At 42.9% G+C, this 18326-nt stretch overlaps 1 protein-coding gene across 1 annotated transcript in view; it reads left to right on the top strand.

The window, feature by feature from the left end:
- Papss2 (3'-phosphoadenosine 5'-phosphosulfate synthase 2) overlaps positions 1 to 18326 on the top strand; it is an 82160-nt gene that overhangs the window by 61157 nt on the left and 2677 nt on the right. The window contains exons 8-10 of the mRNA XM_027406398.2: positions 5446 to 5651; positions 16080 to 16215; positions 17839 to 18107. Coding sequence (XP_027262199.1) covers positions 5446 to 5651; positions 16080 to 16215; positions 17839 to 18107 — 611 coding nt within the window. The remainder of the gene's footprint in view (positions 1 to 5445; positions 5652 to 16079; positions 16216 to 17838; positions 18108 to 18326) is intronic.

Genomic DNA, 18326 nt, shown 5'->3' with positions numbered 1-18326 from the left:
GTGGCCCTCCATGGTATGTACTTCACCCTCCAAGTAGTTAAATTATTGTAATTAGATATGTTATGTTAATTTTAAAAAATTATTGAGGATATAATATTTAAAAATCCAAATTAACCAGTTGGAATTGTTCAGTTCATAGTCCAACCAGTTATAGTAAAACCATACCACACTGTTCTGATTATTCAAGTACAAACAACAGGAAATTTCTGGTTCAGATGAAACTGTTATTTTTTATGTTGAGTTTAGCTAACATAAGCAAACCTTGTTTCTAAATTATCATTGAACATTTTGTTCCTGAGTTCTTTTAAATTTATGATCGTCTAATGACTTCTGGTCCCCTTTCAGTTCCAGAAATTTGAAATTAAATTTTTCGGTATCATTAACAAAACATTTTTAGTCAATGAGGCAATCCATTTTAGATTTAATTTAAAGTAAATATATCTGGTTGGACTGTGTATGATCATTCCTTGTTTGTTTGTGATGTGTGATTATGCATGGACTTAATTGCAAGCTATCATAATTGATAGTTACAGAAGTGAAAACCAATATAAATGTGGGACTATAAATGTCTACATTGTACCAGAATGAGGTAAAATTCCAAACATGTTATTTATCTTTGATATTATTTTTATCATTTTTTCCTTTAAAAAGCCTAATTATGTAATAATGCTAATTTCATTTCTTGGGGGGAAAAAAAGGCTATGCAACCAATAAACAGATCTACAATGCTAAAGAGAAAAGGATTAACAACTGTTTAAAGCAAAAGAAAAATTATTCAGTTAGATAGGAAATTATCTGTTGGATGTCCTAAAGTTAAAAGCAACAATACTCTTCCAAAATGAGATAAAGCATAAGGAAATAAGGCAACCCTTAAGAGAACTGAAGCATGTGAAGGGAAAGACCAAGGGCTCAAGGAATGTTGGAAGCCACAGAGAATGCTCAGTGCAGCTCAACTGTTGGATATGTTTATGTATCAAAACAACTAGAGGGGCTGGAGAGATGGCTCAGTGGTTAAAAGCACTTATTGCTCTTGCAGAGGACCTGGGTTTGGTTCCCATCACCCACAAGGAAGCTAACATCCAACTGTAACTCTAGTTCCAAAGAACCTGACACCTTTATCTGGCCCCCTGAGGCACTGCACACACATACATGGAGGCAAAGCATCCATACACATGAAATAAAATAATCTTTTTTTTTTGTAACGAATAGGCTGTCAACAACATAACTCAGTGGTTAAGAGCACATGCTGTTCTTGCAGAGGGTGGGAGTTTGGTTCCCAGCACCCATGTTGGGCAGTTCACAACCACCTGTAACTCCAGCTCCAGGAATCCAGTGCCTCTTGCTACCATGGGCACTTGCTTTCACCACCACACAGATACATACAATTTAAAAATAAAAATAAATCTTGTAAAGCAAAGTAGAGAAAAGGGCTGGGACTGTAGTTCAGTGGTAGAGCGCTTGCCTCCCCGCATGAAGCAAAGCCCTGAGTTCAATCCCCACTACTGCCAAAACAAACAAAAAACAAAAATCAAGAGTAGAGAAAGATGACGGGGAACCAAATGAAGCATCCCCATGCCCATGAAGAGTTGCAGTTGCAGGCATATGGGAGCAGTGGGCACTATTACTTAGTAGAGCTCCCCAGGTTGAGTCTTTTATCCTGCATCACTGTGGACGTTCACTCCATCAGAATCTGCCACTAGGAAACAACGTATCCTCCAGATGTCAGTGGTGACAGCATGCTGGCAGGGCTCGGCCTCCTGACACTCCCTTTGACCTTTGCTTTACTTCAGTTTAATCAAGTCTCTGTGAGCAGAACTGAGCATCTCGGCCTCTCTCCCCACAGAGAGCATGATTTCTCATTCAAACTGGAGCATCCCTGAATCCCAGGATGTTCTTGGTTAACCTCCCCTTTCCTGGTAGATTTAGTTTTAGTTCATCACAGACTTCTATTGATACTGTACTTTATAGTGTGTTCACCCAAAAAACTTGGGGAGGTGCTCACTGCTAACTCGTCTTTCGAGAACTCCCCACTTTGAGTTTGGGGTTCTCTGCAAAGGGGCTGGGTGCTCTGGCTTCTAGTGAAGCAGAGTTACTTGAGCAACAAAATCTTCCTGTAGGCCATCTAATTTGCAATCTTTAATGGCATCTACTGTACACTGTAGGCTTTTATGGGCGACCGGATGTCTTTATTGCTGGCAGTTGCGGTCTGACCTGTGACATTCTTTTAGGGATTACTAATTTGAGAGAGTTACAGAGGACAAACTGGTATGCTTGCTGACAACTGGGCTTGTAGCTGTAGGGAGTTTTATGTCCCACGGGAACGCAGCTCAGATCTCTACAGGTCAGAAGCACTCTAAGTGGACTTGACATTTCAGGACTCCGGATTCTCTGCCCCTGGAGGCTTTCCTCTTTCATCTTCCTCTCATTTTCTCCCAAACCCTGACCTAATGCTGAGTCTTTCGTGTTACATGAACCAGAGCCCTCTGTTTTCAACCATAAGCACAGCTGAGAAAGACAGACTAGTTACAACTTTGAGCACACTTACAAAAGGGAAATGAAAGAGGCCATAGCCTTACATGTTTTCACACTGTCTGGCATCACTAAGAAATGAGAACCAGTTTTTATACTTTTAGCCTTCAAACTGGAAAGCAACTACATCTTTTTAACCATTTTATCTAAAAATTCTTCAGTGTTCTTACTTTTTTTGGGGGGGAGGGAGTTGAGACAGAGTCCCAGATAGCCCAGGCTAGCCTCAAACTCACTATTATAATCCAGGATTCCCCTGAAGTCCTAATCATCCTATCTCTACCTCCCAAATTTTGGGTTTACAGGCATGGTTACTACACCTGGCTAATTTCATATTAAAATAGCAGCAACCCCATAGCTGGTCCTTGTTGTACAGCCTGTGGTCCCAATGTTGGAAAGTTCTATCAGCAGCACAAGGTCGTCCAGCACCGTAGCTCTAGGGAAGTTTTTGAGACTCCATCTCAAAAACAAAGTGACAGCAACAAAATGAACCCCACCATCTTTAAAGCCTCTTATCCACTCACACAACACACAGAATAGCTGGAGATATACCTGAGTGGTACCCTGCTTACCTAGCATGTAAAAGGTCTTGTGATAAATCTCCAACTTGACCAACACACACACACACACACACACACACACACACACACACACACACACCTCATCAGGAAACTTGTGAGATACCTGTGGGTGTTTTGATTTCCATAGTAAGATACTTTCATGAATTTGTAAATTTTTAAGCTTATTTGTCTATGCGAGTGTATGCACGTGAGTACAGGTGCCCACAGAGACCAGAGGCATCTGATCACCCTAGACACCCTAGAGCTGGAGTTATAAGTGGGTGTGAACTGCCTAACATGGGTTTTCTGCAAGAGCAGTGTGTGTGTGTGTGTGTGTGTGTGTGTGTGTGTGTGTGTGTGTGTGTGTGTGTAGACTGTTAACTGCTGAGGCATCTCTGCAGAATGCTTTTAAAAAATATATCTACTTATCAGTGTTCTCCAGAGAAACAGAACCTGTGTGTGTGTGTGTGTGTGTGTGTGTGTGTGTGTGTGTGTGTGTGTGTGTGTAGATTGCTTTTAATTGGCTCATGTGATTGTGGAGTCTAGCAAGTTCAAAATCTGAAAGGTCATCCTGCAGGCTGGAGACTCAGAGGGAAAGATGCTGCTACCTGAATTGCCTCTTCTGGGGAAATGGGTCTCTTTTCCCCAGGCCTTTCATTGATTGGATGAGACCCACTCACATCATGGGGAAAGATTTTCTTTATTCAGGACCCACTAACCTAAATGTCAGTCTCATCTAGAAGTAAAACTCATAGAAACACTGAGAATATTTGCTCAAATGCCTGGGCACCATGGTCCAGCCACATTGACATATAAAGTTAACTGCCAGGTCCTATCTGGGATTTACAAGTTTTTCCTTTAGGTTGACCTGTGTCAAAGATGTAGCTTCTCTGTGTCATATACAGAGGGATTGGAACAGCCAGATTCCTCTAAATTTCTTCTAGACACTTAGCAGCAGTGAGATAGTCTTACTCTCTAGAGAAAGTGCACACAAGTTTAGTAAGTGGCTTTGTACCACTTTCCACACCCATGCTCTTTTAAAAGATTTATTTTTATTACATACATATGGGTGCTTTGACTGCACTATGTCTGCGTACCACATGCCTGCAATGCCTATGGATGCCACAAGAGGGTGTCTGATCCTCTGGAACTGGAGTTACAGTTGTTTGGCAGCTGTTGTGTGAGTGCTGGGAACCAAATCTGTTTCCTCTGCAAGAACAGCAAGTGTTCTTACCCATGGAGCAACTCTCCAGGCATGCCCTACACCAATGTGTTTTGAGTGATGGCTTTAATTGTAGCTGAGCCAGCAAGACTGTGATCCCAGAGAAATGAGATGAACAGTGTCTGGAAACATTTGAAGATAGAGTTTCATCTAGACCAACATCAAGGGGTTGATTATTGCTTGTCTGGGGTGTGAACTCTGTGATTTTTTTAATCTTTCTTTTCAGTTCAGTTATGTTGGTAATACCCAACACTGACACAGGTTCATTTCCAAGACCAAGAACTTTCGGTTTGTCCATTCTTTATTTGACTGTTTTTTTTAAGATTTTATTATTTATTATGTATACAACATTCTGCTTCCATGAATATCTGCACACCAGAAGAGGGCACCAGATCTCATTATAGATGGTTGTGAGCCACCATGTGGTTGCTGGGAATTGAACTCAGGACCTCTGGAAGAACAGTCAGGGCTCTTAACCTCTGAGCCATCTCTCCAGCCCCTTTATTTGATTTTTAAAGAGTAAAACTTAGAGCTGGAGAGATGGCTGAGTGATATAAGAGTATTTGATGCTCTTTCAGAGGACCCAAGTTCAGTTCCAAGCATCCAACTTCGGAGGCTCGCAGCCATCTAAAACTTCAGCTCCAGAGGATCTGAAGCCTTCTTCTGGTCTCTGTGTATAGACACACACACACACACACACACACACACACACACACACACACACACACACGCACGCACAATAAATAAGCAAATGAACTTTAAAACAACAAAAGACTCCACTCTTCATAGTGCACACACATACACAATAAATAAGCAAACAAACTTTAAAACAACAAAAGACTTCACTGTTCATAGTGTGATAGGGTCAGGACCAAGATTTAAAAAGGCAAGCCAGATGAGGTATCTCCATTCTGCCCCCCAAAGCTAGATTACTTACTGAGGCAACCTACCTCAGGAATCGGTCAAGGAGTCCCCATCACAGTCTTAGAGATACCAGAGGAGCAGCATGTCTGTGCTGGGCTTGGGTCCTGATGCCCAAGCAGAGGCTTCAGAAGGAGGACTGTGCACACATTAACCATCCCTGAAGGATGCTTACCTTGGATCTGGCACTCACGTATCACATGGGTCTTTCCATAGATGGAGTCATCAACATGAGTGTTCCCATCGTACTGCCCGTTTCTGTGGATGACAAGGTGCGGCTGGAAGGCTGCAGCAAGTTTGCCCTGATGTATGAAGGTCGGAGGGTGGCTATACTACAAGATCCTGAGTTCTATGAGCATAGGAAAGAGGAGCGTTGTTCCCGAGTGTGGGGAACAGCCACTGCAAAGCACCCCCACATCAAAGTAAGTACAAAACCTGTGTGAGGACTTTTTAAAGGGGTGTGGGGTACACTAGGGTGTGTAATTGCACATATCAGAGATCAGAGGACAACCTTGGGTGTCATTTCTTCAACCTCCTGCTTGAGACAGGGTCTCTTACTGGACTGAAACTTTGCCAGACAGGCTAGACTAGCTTGCCAGCAAGCGTCTTCCTGTCACTGCTTCTCATCTTGCCATCACTGAGACTGTAGACACATGCCACCGCACCTGGCTCTTTATACGGGTCCTAGAAGTTAGAACTCAGGTAGCTGAACCATCTCCCCACATGGAAATTCTTATTCTTTTTTGGGGCACGTGTGCATATATGGTATATATGTTCATGTGTATGCATGTACACATACATGTGGAGGCCAGAGATTGACATGGGGTGTTTTCTTCAATTGCTCTCCACCTGTTATTTTGAGATTGTCTCTCACTGAACCTGGAGCTCACCAGTTTAGCTGAGCTAGCTGGCCAGCAAACTCCAGGATATGCCCATCTCTGCGCCCCCCCCCCAGGGCTAGGATTACAAAGATGTGCTGTTGCACCCAACTTTTTACCAGGGTGCTAGGAATCCAAACTCAGGTCCTTCCTCATGTTTATGCAGAAAGACCTTTACTGCCTGAGCTATCTCCCCAAATTCATGGTTGAGTAAAGACATATTTTTTCAGAAGCCAGGTATGATGGGTCAAGCCTATGAATCCCAACAATAGGGAGGGAGAGGCAAGATCAGAGGCTAGCCTTAGTTAAATAGCTAGTTTGAGACTATGCTTGGTTACAGAAGACTCTGTCAAAAAAAAAAGGGTGGAGGGGTACTTTTGTTTGAAAGCTGGTCTTGATCTCCTAAGTTATCAGATCTTTGCCTTAGATAAATAGGACTAGGCAGATAATAGTCTAGCACCATGAGTAAAGGATCAAAATCATAGCTGAAACTAGACACAAAATGATAACTAGAGCTTGCAGCCCTGTTCATGTTGAAAGTGTATGAAGAACACATGTAATGGACCCAAACAACCCTGAAAACAACTCAGAGTTTATGTTTGGTGGCCAGTGAGTGGTTCAACGACATCTTTCCATAAACAAAGCTCAGTACACATAGTGATAAATTCCAAGAAGTAAGATACTACATTCTCATCAGAAGCTGTTCCTCTGACTAGGGTCATTTAGTTCTCTCCTCCATAAAGCCAAATCATATCCCTCAGCAACCTCTGACTGCAGTTGGTATTAAAGTGGGAGTCAGGAGGTACAAGGAGAGCCACTTGGTAAAGTCCATTTCCCACAAAATTCTGTGAAACTGAATGCAAATCCATCCTGCATCCAAGATACAGGCATCAGGGTGGAAGCAAAAGGAGACATTACTAATCTAATTTGACATCTTCAATTCCTCAGCTAGGTTAGCTTTCAAGATCACAGTACCATCATGAGCAGCAAAGCCCAAGAGGCTCTCAAGGACCTTGTGATGGGTCAAGTACCGTGTTCTTCATTTCTCTTTTGACAAAAATATGAAGCCAAAATATATTGAGCAGCTTTTCCAGACCTATAACTTTGCAGAAAAAAAAAATCTGCTGTGAAATGTTACAAAATAGGAAAGACATTCTCAAGGCCGAGTTAGTAGCCCTTGGTGCCTTCTTAATCAGAACAGAAGAAAGAGCTCAGAGAGCAAGGGAAGCAGGTTTTCCACTTACTGGACACAACCATCAGCCTTTGAGATACACGTCTCTTGTCTTTATGCCTAGGCAGGTCAAAGTCATCTGGGCAGTTTCACTACCCCCACCCCCTGCAGTCTGGCAGAAGGTCTTTGAGATAGCTGCTCCAGGAATATGACATTCTGCCTTCAATGACATCTCTGACCATTTCTTTTCTGATTGTAATCACACAGGATTGGGGCCTTATCTTTCTTCAGTGGCCTTAAGAATAACGGCCTATCATTATCTCTGCTCAAAGATTTCACCTCTTTGGGTCAAACATCTTAACACCTGCTTGGCTTGCACTAAAGACATAAAACTAATCTCAGATAGTGCCATGGGGAACCTGAGTGACTATTTCTTTTCATCTTGTCTTGCAATATATGTCAGCAGTTGCGGTCAGATTCTTAGAAGCAAGGGAGAGTGGCGGTGTGACCTGTGTCTTTGACAGTACTGTCAGGGACTCTACACTACTAGCCATTAGAGGAACTAGTGGTAAGAAACGGTCATAGATAACTGGAGAGAAAGCATTAGTCCACATATATTACACTTGGCTTTCTGGAAGGTATGTTTGGGGAAAAAAAATAACATATGAATTTTATTGGGTAAAGAACTCTTTTTTTTTTCCTTTTTCGTTTTTCTAGACAGGGTTTCTCTGTAGCTTTGGAGCCAATCCTGGAACTCACTCTGTAGACCAGGCTGGCCTTGAACTCACAGAGATCCACCTGTCTCTGCCTCCCAAGTGCTGGGATTAAAGGCATGTGTTGTCATACCCCGGCTAAGAACTCTTATTTTTAACACCCTGAATCTCACACTAATACTTTAACACCGTTTTTTTTTTTTCCTTTGAAGACAAAAGTCTTCTAACAGTTTTATTCACAAAAGTAACTGTGGCCCTTATATTTTCAAATGGAACAGAGAATGTTTGCAGAGAATGGTCAGTTCCCAAGGAAATGGCCTGCCTCTGTTCCACAACTCCTTACCTAGGAGTATTCCTGAACTTAGTGTTCTATTGCTGTGGAGAGACATCATGGCCACTGCAACTCTTATAAAGGAAAGAATTAATTGGGGCTTGCTTACAGTTTCAGAAGTTTAGTCCCATTGTCACTGTGGTGGGAAGCATGGCAGTGTGTAGGCAGATATGATGCTGGAAAAGTTGAGACCTACATTTGCATCTGCAGGCAGCAGGAAGAATGAGACAATGGGCATGGCTTGAACTTTTGAAACTGCAAAGCCCATCCCCAGTGACATATTTCCTCCAAGGCCACACCTACTCCAACAATGCCATACCTCTTACTTCCTGTCAAGTAGCATCATACCCTACTGACCAAACATTGAAATACATGAACTTATAGGGGCCATTCCTATTCAAACAACCACATGACCCTTCTACTCAAGAAGTCGCTTTGAGTCACAAAGTATTTCCATGCTTTCATTTTGGGGAACAGCTAGAATGTGTGGAAATAATGCTTGGAGGAAACCCAGCATGTTTTATCCAGGGCACTCTCTCATCAACCAGTAATTTCTCACAATTCCTTTGTAAAGTAAGAAAAATTATTACATTTATTTTAAAGATATAGAAAGTAAGAGAACAAAGTATGTCTTCCCAATAAAAGGCAAGAACAGAAATTTTTGTAGCCCTTGTATCCACAGGAAGACCAGATAGACAGCAAGATCAGTGGGATAACCAGAAAAACCTTAAAATTTGCACAGATTATGCCAGCCATCATGGCTCACACCTGCAGCTCCAGGACCAGGGAGGCTGCAGCAGGAGGATCTCAAGTTTATGGCCATCATGGGTTACATAACAAGACCCTGCTTCAAATAACACAGAGCAGGTCTCACAGATTCTGGCTGGACTGGCATTGGGCCAGGCTGGTCCTTGGGAGTTTGAGTTGCCCGTGATTTGCACATTCTGTACAGTTTAAGAAACACTTGGTTACAGTTAGTGACAGCTTTATCTAGATATGCCCTCAAAATACTTCAAACTCAACATGCCAGCCAATCCCTAAACTCACTCTCCTACCCAGCAGCTCTGTATGCAAGCACTAAACCCACAAACAAAACCTACATGCCATTCTTGCTCTTCCTCCTTCCCTGTCCTATTCGGTTACCATGTTCTGACAGCTCTTCCTCCAAGCATTACTCAAATACATTCACTCACTCCTGTTCCAGTTTGGGCCAGATTTCACATCTTCTCTATTTCTTGAGTTATAAGTGTCTAATCCATTGTCTATTCTTCAGCCAGGGTGAACTGTTCAGCCTTTATTTGGGATCGCCTTTGCAAAAGTTTACCTTTTAGCTTGTACCACTCGCAGCCATACATTTCTGCTCCAGACACTCCAGAGCTGGTCATGACATCACCTTTGCTCCTTCTGCTCCTGCAGCTTCATCTTACTTACTGCTTTCTGGCGTTAGTCCCACCTCCCCTGACTCACAGGTATGACTCAACAGTCTTCTATGTCCTGCCAAAACAGTGTGTACTGTCCATACCTGTCACAGGCATTACTGAGGGTGATGCTGAAGTATCAGTCAGGGGGCCACTGAGGAGAGCCCGTGGATGTGGTAAAAAAGAAAGCTTGCTTTTCTCAAGTTCCAGATTTGGGTTCTGGCTTTGGCACAATAGCCATGGGCACCTAGACTCTGCCACTTCCTTTACTTAAAACGGCCTTTTATCTGAAAACTACGATGTTAACCTCGCATGATCTTCAAGTCCCTTTAAACCTTTGTCAGGTGGCTTGGAAGGAGGTGGATGTTTCTAAGCCATTAAGTACCGAGCCTTTCTTCCTGAGAGCTGGACACAGGTCTGGGGATAGTCTGAGCACCTTAACACAGAGTACCTTTGGAGACTCCAAAGGATACTAAGAAGATAGTTTCAGCATCGATCTTCACAGACATGGTTCTACTCTGGGTGGTGAAGAAAGGTGTTTCAGTGCTGTCTTCATCAAAACAGTCCAGTGTAAGGTTGACCCATAGAGTGCAGAGTGTTACGAAACTCCTAGGGATCTGGGTCAACTCTTTCAAAAACCCCTCTAAGCAGTGAGGACAAAGTCATTTGTAATACTAATATTTGAAAATATGAGTATGCAATGGTTTGCCTGAGGACAGAGTTTAGAAAGGAGGCCATGAAAACAGAGACAAATCCATTGCACAATTACCTCCATGGTTGCTCAAACTCAGTGCCATGTCTTTTTTGTTGCTGTGAAGGCTATTCTGTGCCACACAAGATGCCAGCTGCATGCTTTGGGTGCACTAGATTCTACATAGCACAGCCTTTCTTATTCCACTTGTGACAATAAAATTAACTGAAGATATCAGATGTGACAGCAATCACACTAGGCTAACCCTCTATTCTCTGAATCCTCTGGGATGCAGTCATTATAAACATCAGCATCTGGCTATAATGGGAAGCTGAACCAAGGCAATACATTATGCCAACTTTTTTCTACTAGCTATTTTGTAAGTAAGCTTTCTCAGTCACTCTTTCCTCCCTCAACTGTATTAACATTTTAGAGATTCATTTTGTCCTTGGATGGATGACATCATATGTACTCTTTTTGTGACTTACTTCACTTTCCCTGTCCTCAGGGTTATCTGTGTTGTGACTTTTTTGTTGTTGTTCTTGTTTTGTTGTTGTTGTTTTTGTGAAACAACTGTCGTACTTTCTCAGGATTATCTATGTGGAAGCATAGGGCAAGATTTCTTTCACATTAAAGGCTTGCCTTTAATCCCAGCACTTGAGAGGCAGAGGCAGGTAGATCTCTGTGAGTTTGAGGCCAGCCTGTTCTATAGACCTAGTTCCAGGACAATCAGGACTACACAGAAGAAACCCTGTCTGGAAAAACATAAACAACAACAAAACACCCCCCCCAAAAGGCTGACCTGTGTTCCATCTTTTATGTATCCATTCATCCACTGGTGGACATACGGGTTGCTATGAACATTTGGAGATTTGAATGTGAAAGTCTCTCTTCAAGAAGTAGGACTGCTGGATCAAAAGGTTATTCTAAGTTTTGTTTTGGTTGGTTGGTTTTGGTTTGTCAAAACAGGGGTTCTCTGTGTAGCTATGGAGTCTGTCTTGGCACTCACTCTGTAAACCAGGCTAGCCTCGAACACACAGAGATCCCCTCCTACCTCTGCCCTCTGAGTGCTGGGATTAAAGGCATGTGCCACCACTGCCTTGATGGGGAAAGTACTTCTTTGTATGTTTATCTTATTGATTGTTGAATAAAATACTGTTTGGCCAATGGCAGCAAGTTAGACAGGACTAGGAGTCAAAGAGGATTCTGGGAAATGTAGAAGAAAAGTGGTGATCCAGGCCGGAAATGACATAGCAAGGAGACTCATATTTAGCAAGGAGAAACAGGAAGTGTCCCCTTTTCCCCTTCCTCCTCCAGTGGCACCATGTGAGCCACCGGCAAAAGAGGGTGCCAGTGAAAGTCATCCTCTATAAGATAAGTCTTATAAAATATATAGATTTATGATATTTGAGACTGAGCTAACAGATGAAAATCCTAGTCATTGGCCAAGCAGCTTTTTTCATCTTTTTAGAGTCCAGTGCATAAGGATTCTTTCCAATCCCTCACCATTCTCACCAGTACATGCTTCCTGAGTTTGTTTGTTCAATAATGGGCATCCTAATGGATATGCTACTTTGCCTCATTTGGATTTCATTTGCTTTACAGTTGGTGGTAGTGGCTATTTGCAGGCTTTGGACATTTAAAGACCATATTTGGAGATATGTCTACTCAAGATTTTTATTCGATCTTTTTTTTTATATGTTTGTATATGTTCTTGAGGGGGAGTGAGTGAGTGTGTGGCCATCAGAGAACATGTTGGAGTTGGTTCTCTCCTTCTACAAAGTAGGTCCCAGGGATCGATAGCACCTTTACACGGAGAGCTATCTCACTAGCTCTGCCATTTTCATTGTGAGTTATTTTACTTATCATTGCTCTGGAGGTGTTTTCTGTTCTTTTTATGAGACATGATCTCACTGTGAAGCCCAGGCTGGTCGCAAACTCACCAATTCCCTGCTCAGCCCCAAGTGCTGGTGTTACAGGCACATACTATTAGACACAGGTTGTAGGAATGGCCCCTTATGATGTCATAGGATTTGGAATAGTCACCCTATGTACAGATTCCCTTTTTACCCTGTTTGTCTTTTAGATCAAAGAAGTTTTCAGGTCAGGGTAGTCCCAACTTTCTATGTTTGCTTTTATAGTCTGTGCTTTTGGTGCTATAGCCAAGAAGTCACTGTCAACCCCAATGTGATGAAGACTGCTCCCTTTATTTTATTAAGCATTTTATTATAATAGTTATAATTTGGGGTCTTCTACGTTTATCACTAATCCATTTTAACTTTTGCACATAGCATACAGGGCCATTTCATCCTTTTGCATGCGGGTATCTAGTTTCCTCATCATATTTGCTCAACAGGCCATCCTTTTCCACAGAGAGTGGCCTTGGCATCCTTAGCAGAGGTCTTTTGAGAAAATGGGAGTTTTAGCTGTCTGTTTTGCACTATATACCCAATTTTTGCTACACTTTGCTGCTCACTGGACTTTCTTTTATCTTTAAAGTGGGTATAAATGAAGGAGGCTGTGTCTGTGGGTGATTTCCATGGAAATTGTGCTAACCAATAATTACATGGTAGAAAAACAACTTTTCCTCCAAACTTTGGAGTTCTATTGAGAACATTATAAAATATATTAGACAATACTAGGAAGGTTCCAGTAGAGGTTCTCAGAGCATGGCTCTTAGAACTCTAGCACCTTGCAGTACTCATGACCTTGCTGGAGAACTCCCAAGTGCAGAACCATGTAACAGTGTTAGCTTTTTCTTCCTGTGTTGCCATTGGCGTGGCTGGTACAAAGCAATAGCAGGCAAACTGCTGGTGCCTTCATCAGTTAGGACAACTGTACTACGAAGCCACCAGCTTCCCTGAAGAACACTCCTTATGATGCTGTAAAAGTGATCTTTGAGTACATGTGTTTTTCTTCATAACTTATTGCAAACAGGGAAATTTACAAGATGCTTCTGCTATACACCCCAATCCTCGATGGCTGGTGTAAGGAAAAATTCTTGTCAAGTTGTTTGAGTTTTGGGGAAAACAGCCATTGGAACACCACTGAAACCCTGGTGTCAAGAATGTGGGTTGACAAATGCATGTCTTCAGACTTGGATATTTAGCAAGCTTTTTTTTTCTTTTTTTTTTTTAATGAACAAAATTCTGTCGCTTCAAGAAAAACAAAGTACTTATTAGTTGCCAACGATCAACCTTGCGGTTTCAAACAAAAACATTTATTTCATTACTATAAGTATGACAGCAAGTTCATACTTAGAAGATTTTCTTCTGAGACTATCAGTGATGCTAACGTGTGTGTGTGTGTGTGTGTGTGTGTGTGTGTGTGTGTGTGTGTGTGTGCGCGCGCGCGCGCGCGCGTGCACACGCGCAGCAATTCTAAAATATGTCAGCCTTTGAAGACTGACAAACTCAGTGAACCAACATTTCTAGTTGACCAGCATGTTATAGTAAAAATAATAATAGTACCTGGGCAGTGGTGGTGCATGCCTTTAGTCCCAGAACTTGGGAGGCAGAAGCAGGAGGATCTCTGTGAGTTCGAGACCAGCCTGATCTACAAGAGCTAGTTCCAGAACAGCCTCCAAAGCCACAGATAGATAAATAACAGTAATAAAATAATACAATATAATAGTATTCTTGGGTAAAATAATCATTCAGGGCTGGAGAGATGGCTCAGTGGTTAAGAACACCACTGCTCTTGCAGAGGATCCAGGTTCAATTCCCAGTACCCACGTGGCAGTTCACAACTGTCTGTAACTTTGGATCCAGGGGATCTGATACCGATGCACATAAAATAAAAGTTAAATAAATTTTAAAAAAAGAATCATTCAAAAAATGGAGTTTTAATAAAACAGAGTATGAAAAATAAATATAGTTTTAAATTCCACACTGAAATTTACCTTTAAGAAACTAGAATTGGGAGACTGGGGAGATGTTTCAGTTGCTAAAGTGATTGCTATTTGAGGAAGAAGTTATGAATTTGTTTGTTTTTGGTTTTTCAAAACAGGGTTTCTCTCTGTGTAGCCCTGGCTGTCCTGGGACTTGATCTGTAAAGCAGGCTGTCCTCAAAATCACAGCGATCCACTTGCTTCTGCCTCCTAAGTGTTGAGATTAAAGGCGTACACCACCACCACCTGGCTAAGAAGACCTGAATTTTACCCATCCTCAGCACCCTTATACAAGACCCATACATGGCAAAACCTGCCAGTAATCCCAGTAATGAGGGAAGTGGAGTCAGGAACATCTCTGGGCCTTGCTGGCTATCCAGGCTAGCTGAACTTATGTTAAATGAACAGAGTGTCTCAAAAATAAGGAAGAGATGGCAAGCTGGCTCCGGGGAAAGACAAAGCTAACCAACTGAATTCAATCCCTGGAACCCACATGGTAGGAGAACAGATACCTTTAAGTTGTCCACAAATACATACACACGTACATGAGCACACACACACACACACACACACACACACACACACACACACACACACAAATTTGCAAAAGTTTAACAAATAGTGATATTGATCAAGGAAGACAGATGATGTTGACCTCTGGATTTTACATGCATGCACATGCCATACACATATAGTACAGAAAGGTGTCTCACACAAAGGGAAACTAGTGCTTAAAAGCTGAACATGGTAGTAAATGCCTATAATCTTATCATTCAGGAGGCTCAAGCAGGAGAATCCCCATTTGGGGGCAAGTCTGGGTTGCACAGTAAGATCCTGTCAAAAAAGGATGGGGGGGGAGCAGTACATGTGTTAGTGTCAAGGAATATCCACAATCGCACAAAAATGCTATTCAAATCCTCTTCCTTCTTCTAGAAAACCTCAGTTGGGTTTTCTTTATATAGCCAGCCAAAACTCACTGGCTCGGATTAAATGCAGTAGCTATGAAAAGCTGGCTGTCTTCTATTAGGTCATACAGAGTGGCAAATGGGTAAAAGTAATGAAGTCCTTCCTATTTGGGGAAGAGAATGGAGAGGAGTTTATTTTTTACATGCAATAGCTTCATTACTATTTTTAGATGAAGTTTCTCTGTTTTAATTTCTAACATGGAAACTGACGGATACAATCCATATAAACTGAAGCCTTGTGGGGAAGGTCCTTAATTTTTGTGTTGTGAGAATGTGCTGCTGGGACTCAACCAGGGCCCTGTCTGTGCTTCTGCTCTACGCCCCCAGCAACTCTGGTGAAGGCCACAAGTTCAGAGGTTAAAGGTTTGATAAATGCTATTAGAAACGTGCAGAATAGTAACTCAAGATGAGTCACTAAGTAAAACAGCCAAACTGGGGAGGAGGTTCTGCCAGGACAGAGCTTGCTGCCCAGTTATGAGGACCCTGAGTCCCATCCCCTCAGAACCCATGAGAAATATCCAAGTGGCCAGGGAGGTTAAAGACAGGCAGCTCCTGGAGGCTCACCAGCCAGCCAGTCTAGCCAAATTTGCAAGCAACAGGTTCAGGGAGAAATTCTGTCTCAAAAAACGAAGTGAAGAGCTATTGAAGAAGTTCCCCAACTCTGACCTCTAGCCTCCACATATGCAGGCATTTGTACACATGAACATGTGCGCATGCGCGCGCGCACACAGAGACTTCAAATAAAATGTAAAATTCAGTATAGTTACTATTGGCTTCAATGGTTTTCCTTCTAGATGGTGATGGAAGGTGGGGACTGGCTCGTTGGTGGAGACCTGCAGGTGCTGGAGAGAATAAGATGGGATGATGGGATGGACCAATACCGCCTGACACCGCTGGAGCTCAAGCAGAAGTGGAAAGACATGAATGCTGGTATGTAATCCAGTGCTACTGCATCTGCCAATACTGCTTAGCACTGTAGTCAAAAAGTTAAGTGTATCGGGAGTGGTTTTTGTTTTTTGTTTTTTAATATAGAGCCTGGCATTGAATTTCTTATGTAGCCAATGGTAACGCTGAATTTTTGATCCTACCTGTGTTCCCAAGTGCTGGGATTACAGCATGTGATACCAGGCCTGGGTGAATCAGCGTTAAAAAAATTTATCTACCTTTTAATGGTGTGTTGCGTGGGTGTCTGTGTGGGTGTATGTCACATTTTGGGGGAGGGTGCCAGAGGGTCTGTCTGGTCATATTCCCCTGAAGCTGGAGTTCTAGCCAGTTTGTGATCTGCCTGACATGGGTGCTGGGAATCCAACTTGAGTCCTCTGAAACAGTAACACACAGTCATAATCTTGGTGCCATCTCTCTAGCCCAGCTTCTTTTTGTTGTTGTTGTTGAGACAGGGTTTCTCTGTGTAGCCTTGGTTGTCCTAAAACTAACTCTGTGGACCAGGCTGGCCCCCAACTCATAGAGATCCACCTGCCTCTGCCTCCCGAGTACTGGGATTAAGTGTGAGCCACCACTGCCCCGCTGTGTGTTTTTTTTTTTTAACATGTGATAACATCTATTGGTTTGTTCATATCACAGTTGTGCTGCACTCACATACAGAACACTATACAGTAGCTTCAAGTAGGCAGGAGCAGAGTAACTGCTCAAGTGCATCCATTAAGTGCAAAAGCGGACTGCAGACACACACACACACACACACACACACACACACACCACAGGCACACAGACACACAGACACACAGACACACAGACACAGACACACACACACACACACACACACACACACGCACACGCACACGCACACGCACACGCACACACACACACATGCATGCACAGGCACACACACATGCACACACTCGCGCACACACAGACACACACACGAGCGCACACACGCACACACCACAGGCATACTTTGGAAAAAAAAAAGTTAAAAAAAAAAAAAACCCTAACCTACTTCTGCACAAAAGACTCTGGGAGCACCAGACTGCCAGTGACACCACCTGCCTCTTGGGGGTGGCAGCAGAACACGAAAGGAAACCTTTTCATTTTTCATTGTATACATTTTGAGAGAGATGTGATTCTCATTTCAGGCTTTTATATAATTCTTGGTTTTCTGCCATGGTTATACATTAATTACATTTTGGAACCAGAACAAAGTAAGACTTCATGAACGCATCCCAAGTGCAGTTTTCATCTGTAGATCGTCGCCCCATGCACTATGTGCTCTATATGCAGGCTCTCACGGTGATGATGAGCCTACAGCCGGTGCAAGAGGACTGGTGTTTCAGTAAGGGCGCAGACAGCACCTGTTTGAATTCCTGAGTTGTGTTTCTCTTGTGTGGCTTCTTGCCTCTGCATCCCATCTTATCCAAGCAATTGACCAGTGCTGATGGTGTTGGACTAACATCCCTAACCGCTTAGGCACATTCTCAAACTATCAAGACTTAGCAGACTGAATGGGAGAATTGAGCAAGCACTGCTTCATCTTTCCCGCCTATTCTGATGGACAAGCAACATAGCTCACTTGGAACGTTGGCTTTTCCTTCCTAGATGCCGTGTTTGCTTTCCAGTTGCGCAATCCTGTCCACAACGGTCATGCTCTGCTGATGCAAGACACCCGCCGCAGGCTCCTGGAGAGGGGCTACAAGCACCCAGTCCTCCTGCTACACCCTCTGGGGGGCTGGACCAAGGATGACGACGTGCCTCTGAACTGGAGGATGAAACAGCATGCAGCTGTGCTGGAGGAAGGGGTCCTGGACCCTAAATCAACTGTCGTTGCCATCTTTCCATCTCCTATGTTGTACGCTGGTCCCACAGAGGTGAGCAATTCCCTGAGCTGGGTAAAGGACTAAGAACACAGCCTAAAACTATTTGCAAATTGTGGGCTCACTCTTAATGAGCAGATTCTACAGCCTTCAGGTTACTCTTTCCCCCATCCTCGCTTAACTTTTTCATTTTTGTGTTTGTAAGGATGCTAGAAGCATTAAGTCCCACATAAACACATCACTTGAACAATATGGGGATGGGAATTGTGACTG

The sequence above is a fragment of the Cricetulus griseus genome, chromosome 3 (genome assembly GCF_003668045.3).
Source record: "Cricetulus griseus strain 17A/GY chromosome 3, alternate assembly CriGri-PICRH-1.0, whole genome shotgun sequence".
Classification (NCBI taxonomy): domain Eukaryota; kingdom Metazoa; phylum Chordata; class Mammalia; order Rodentia; family Cricetidae; genus Cricetulus; species Cricetulus griseus.
Note: the sequence above shows the minus strand (reverse complement) of the source record. Positions and strands in the feature narration are given on the sequence as shown.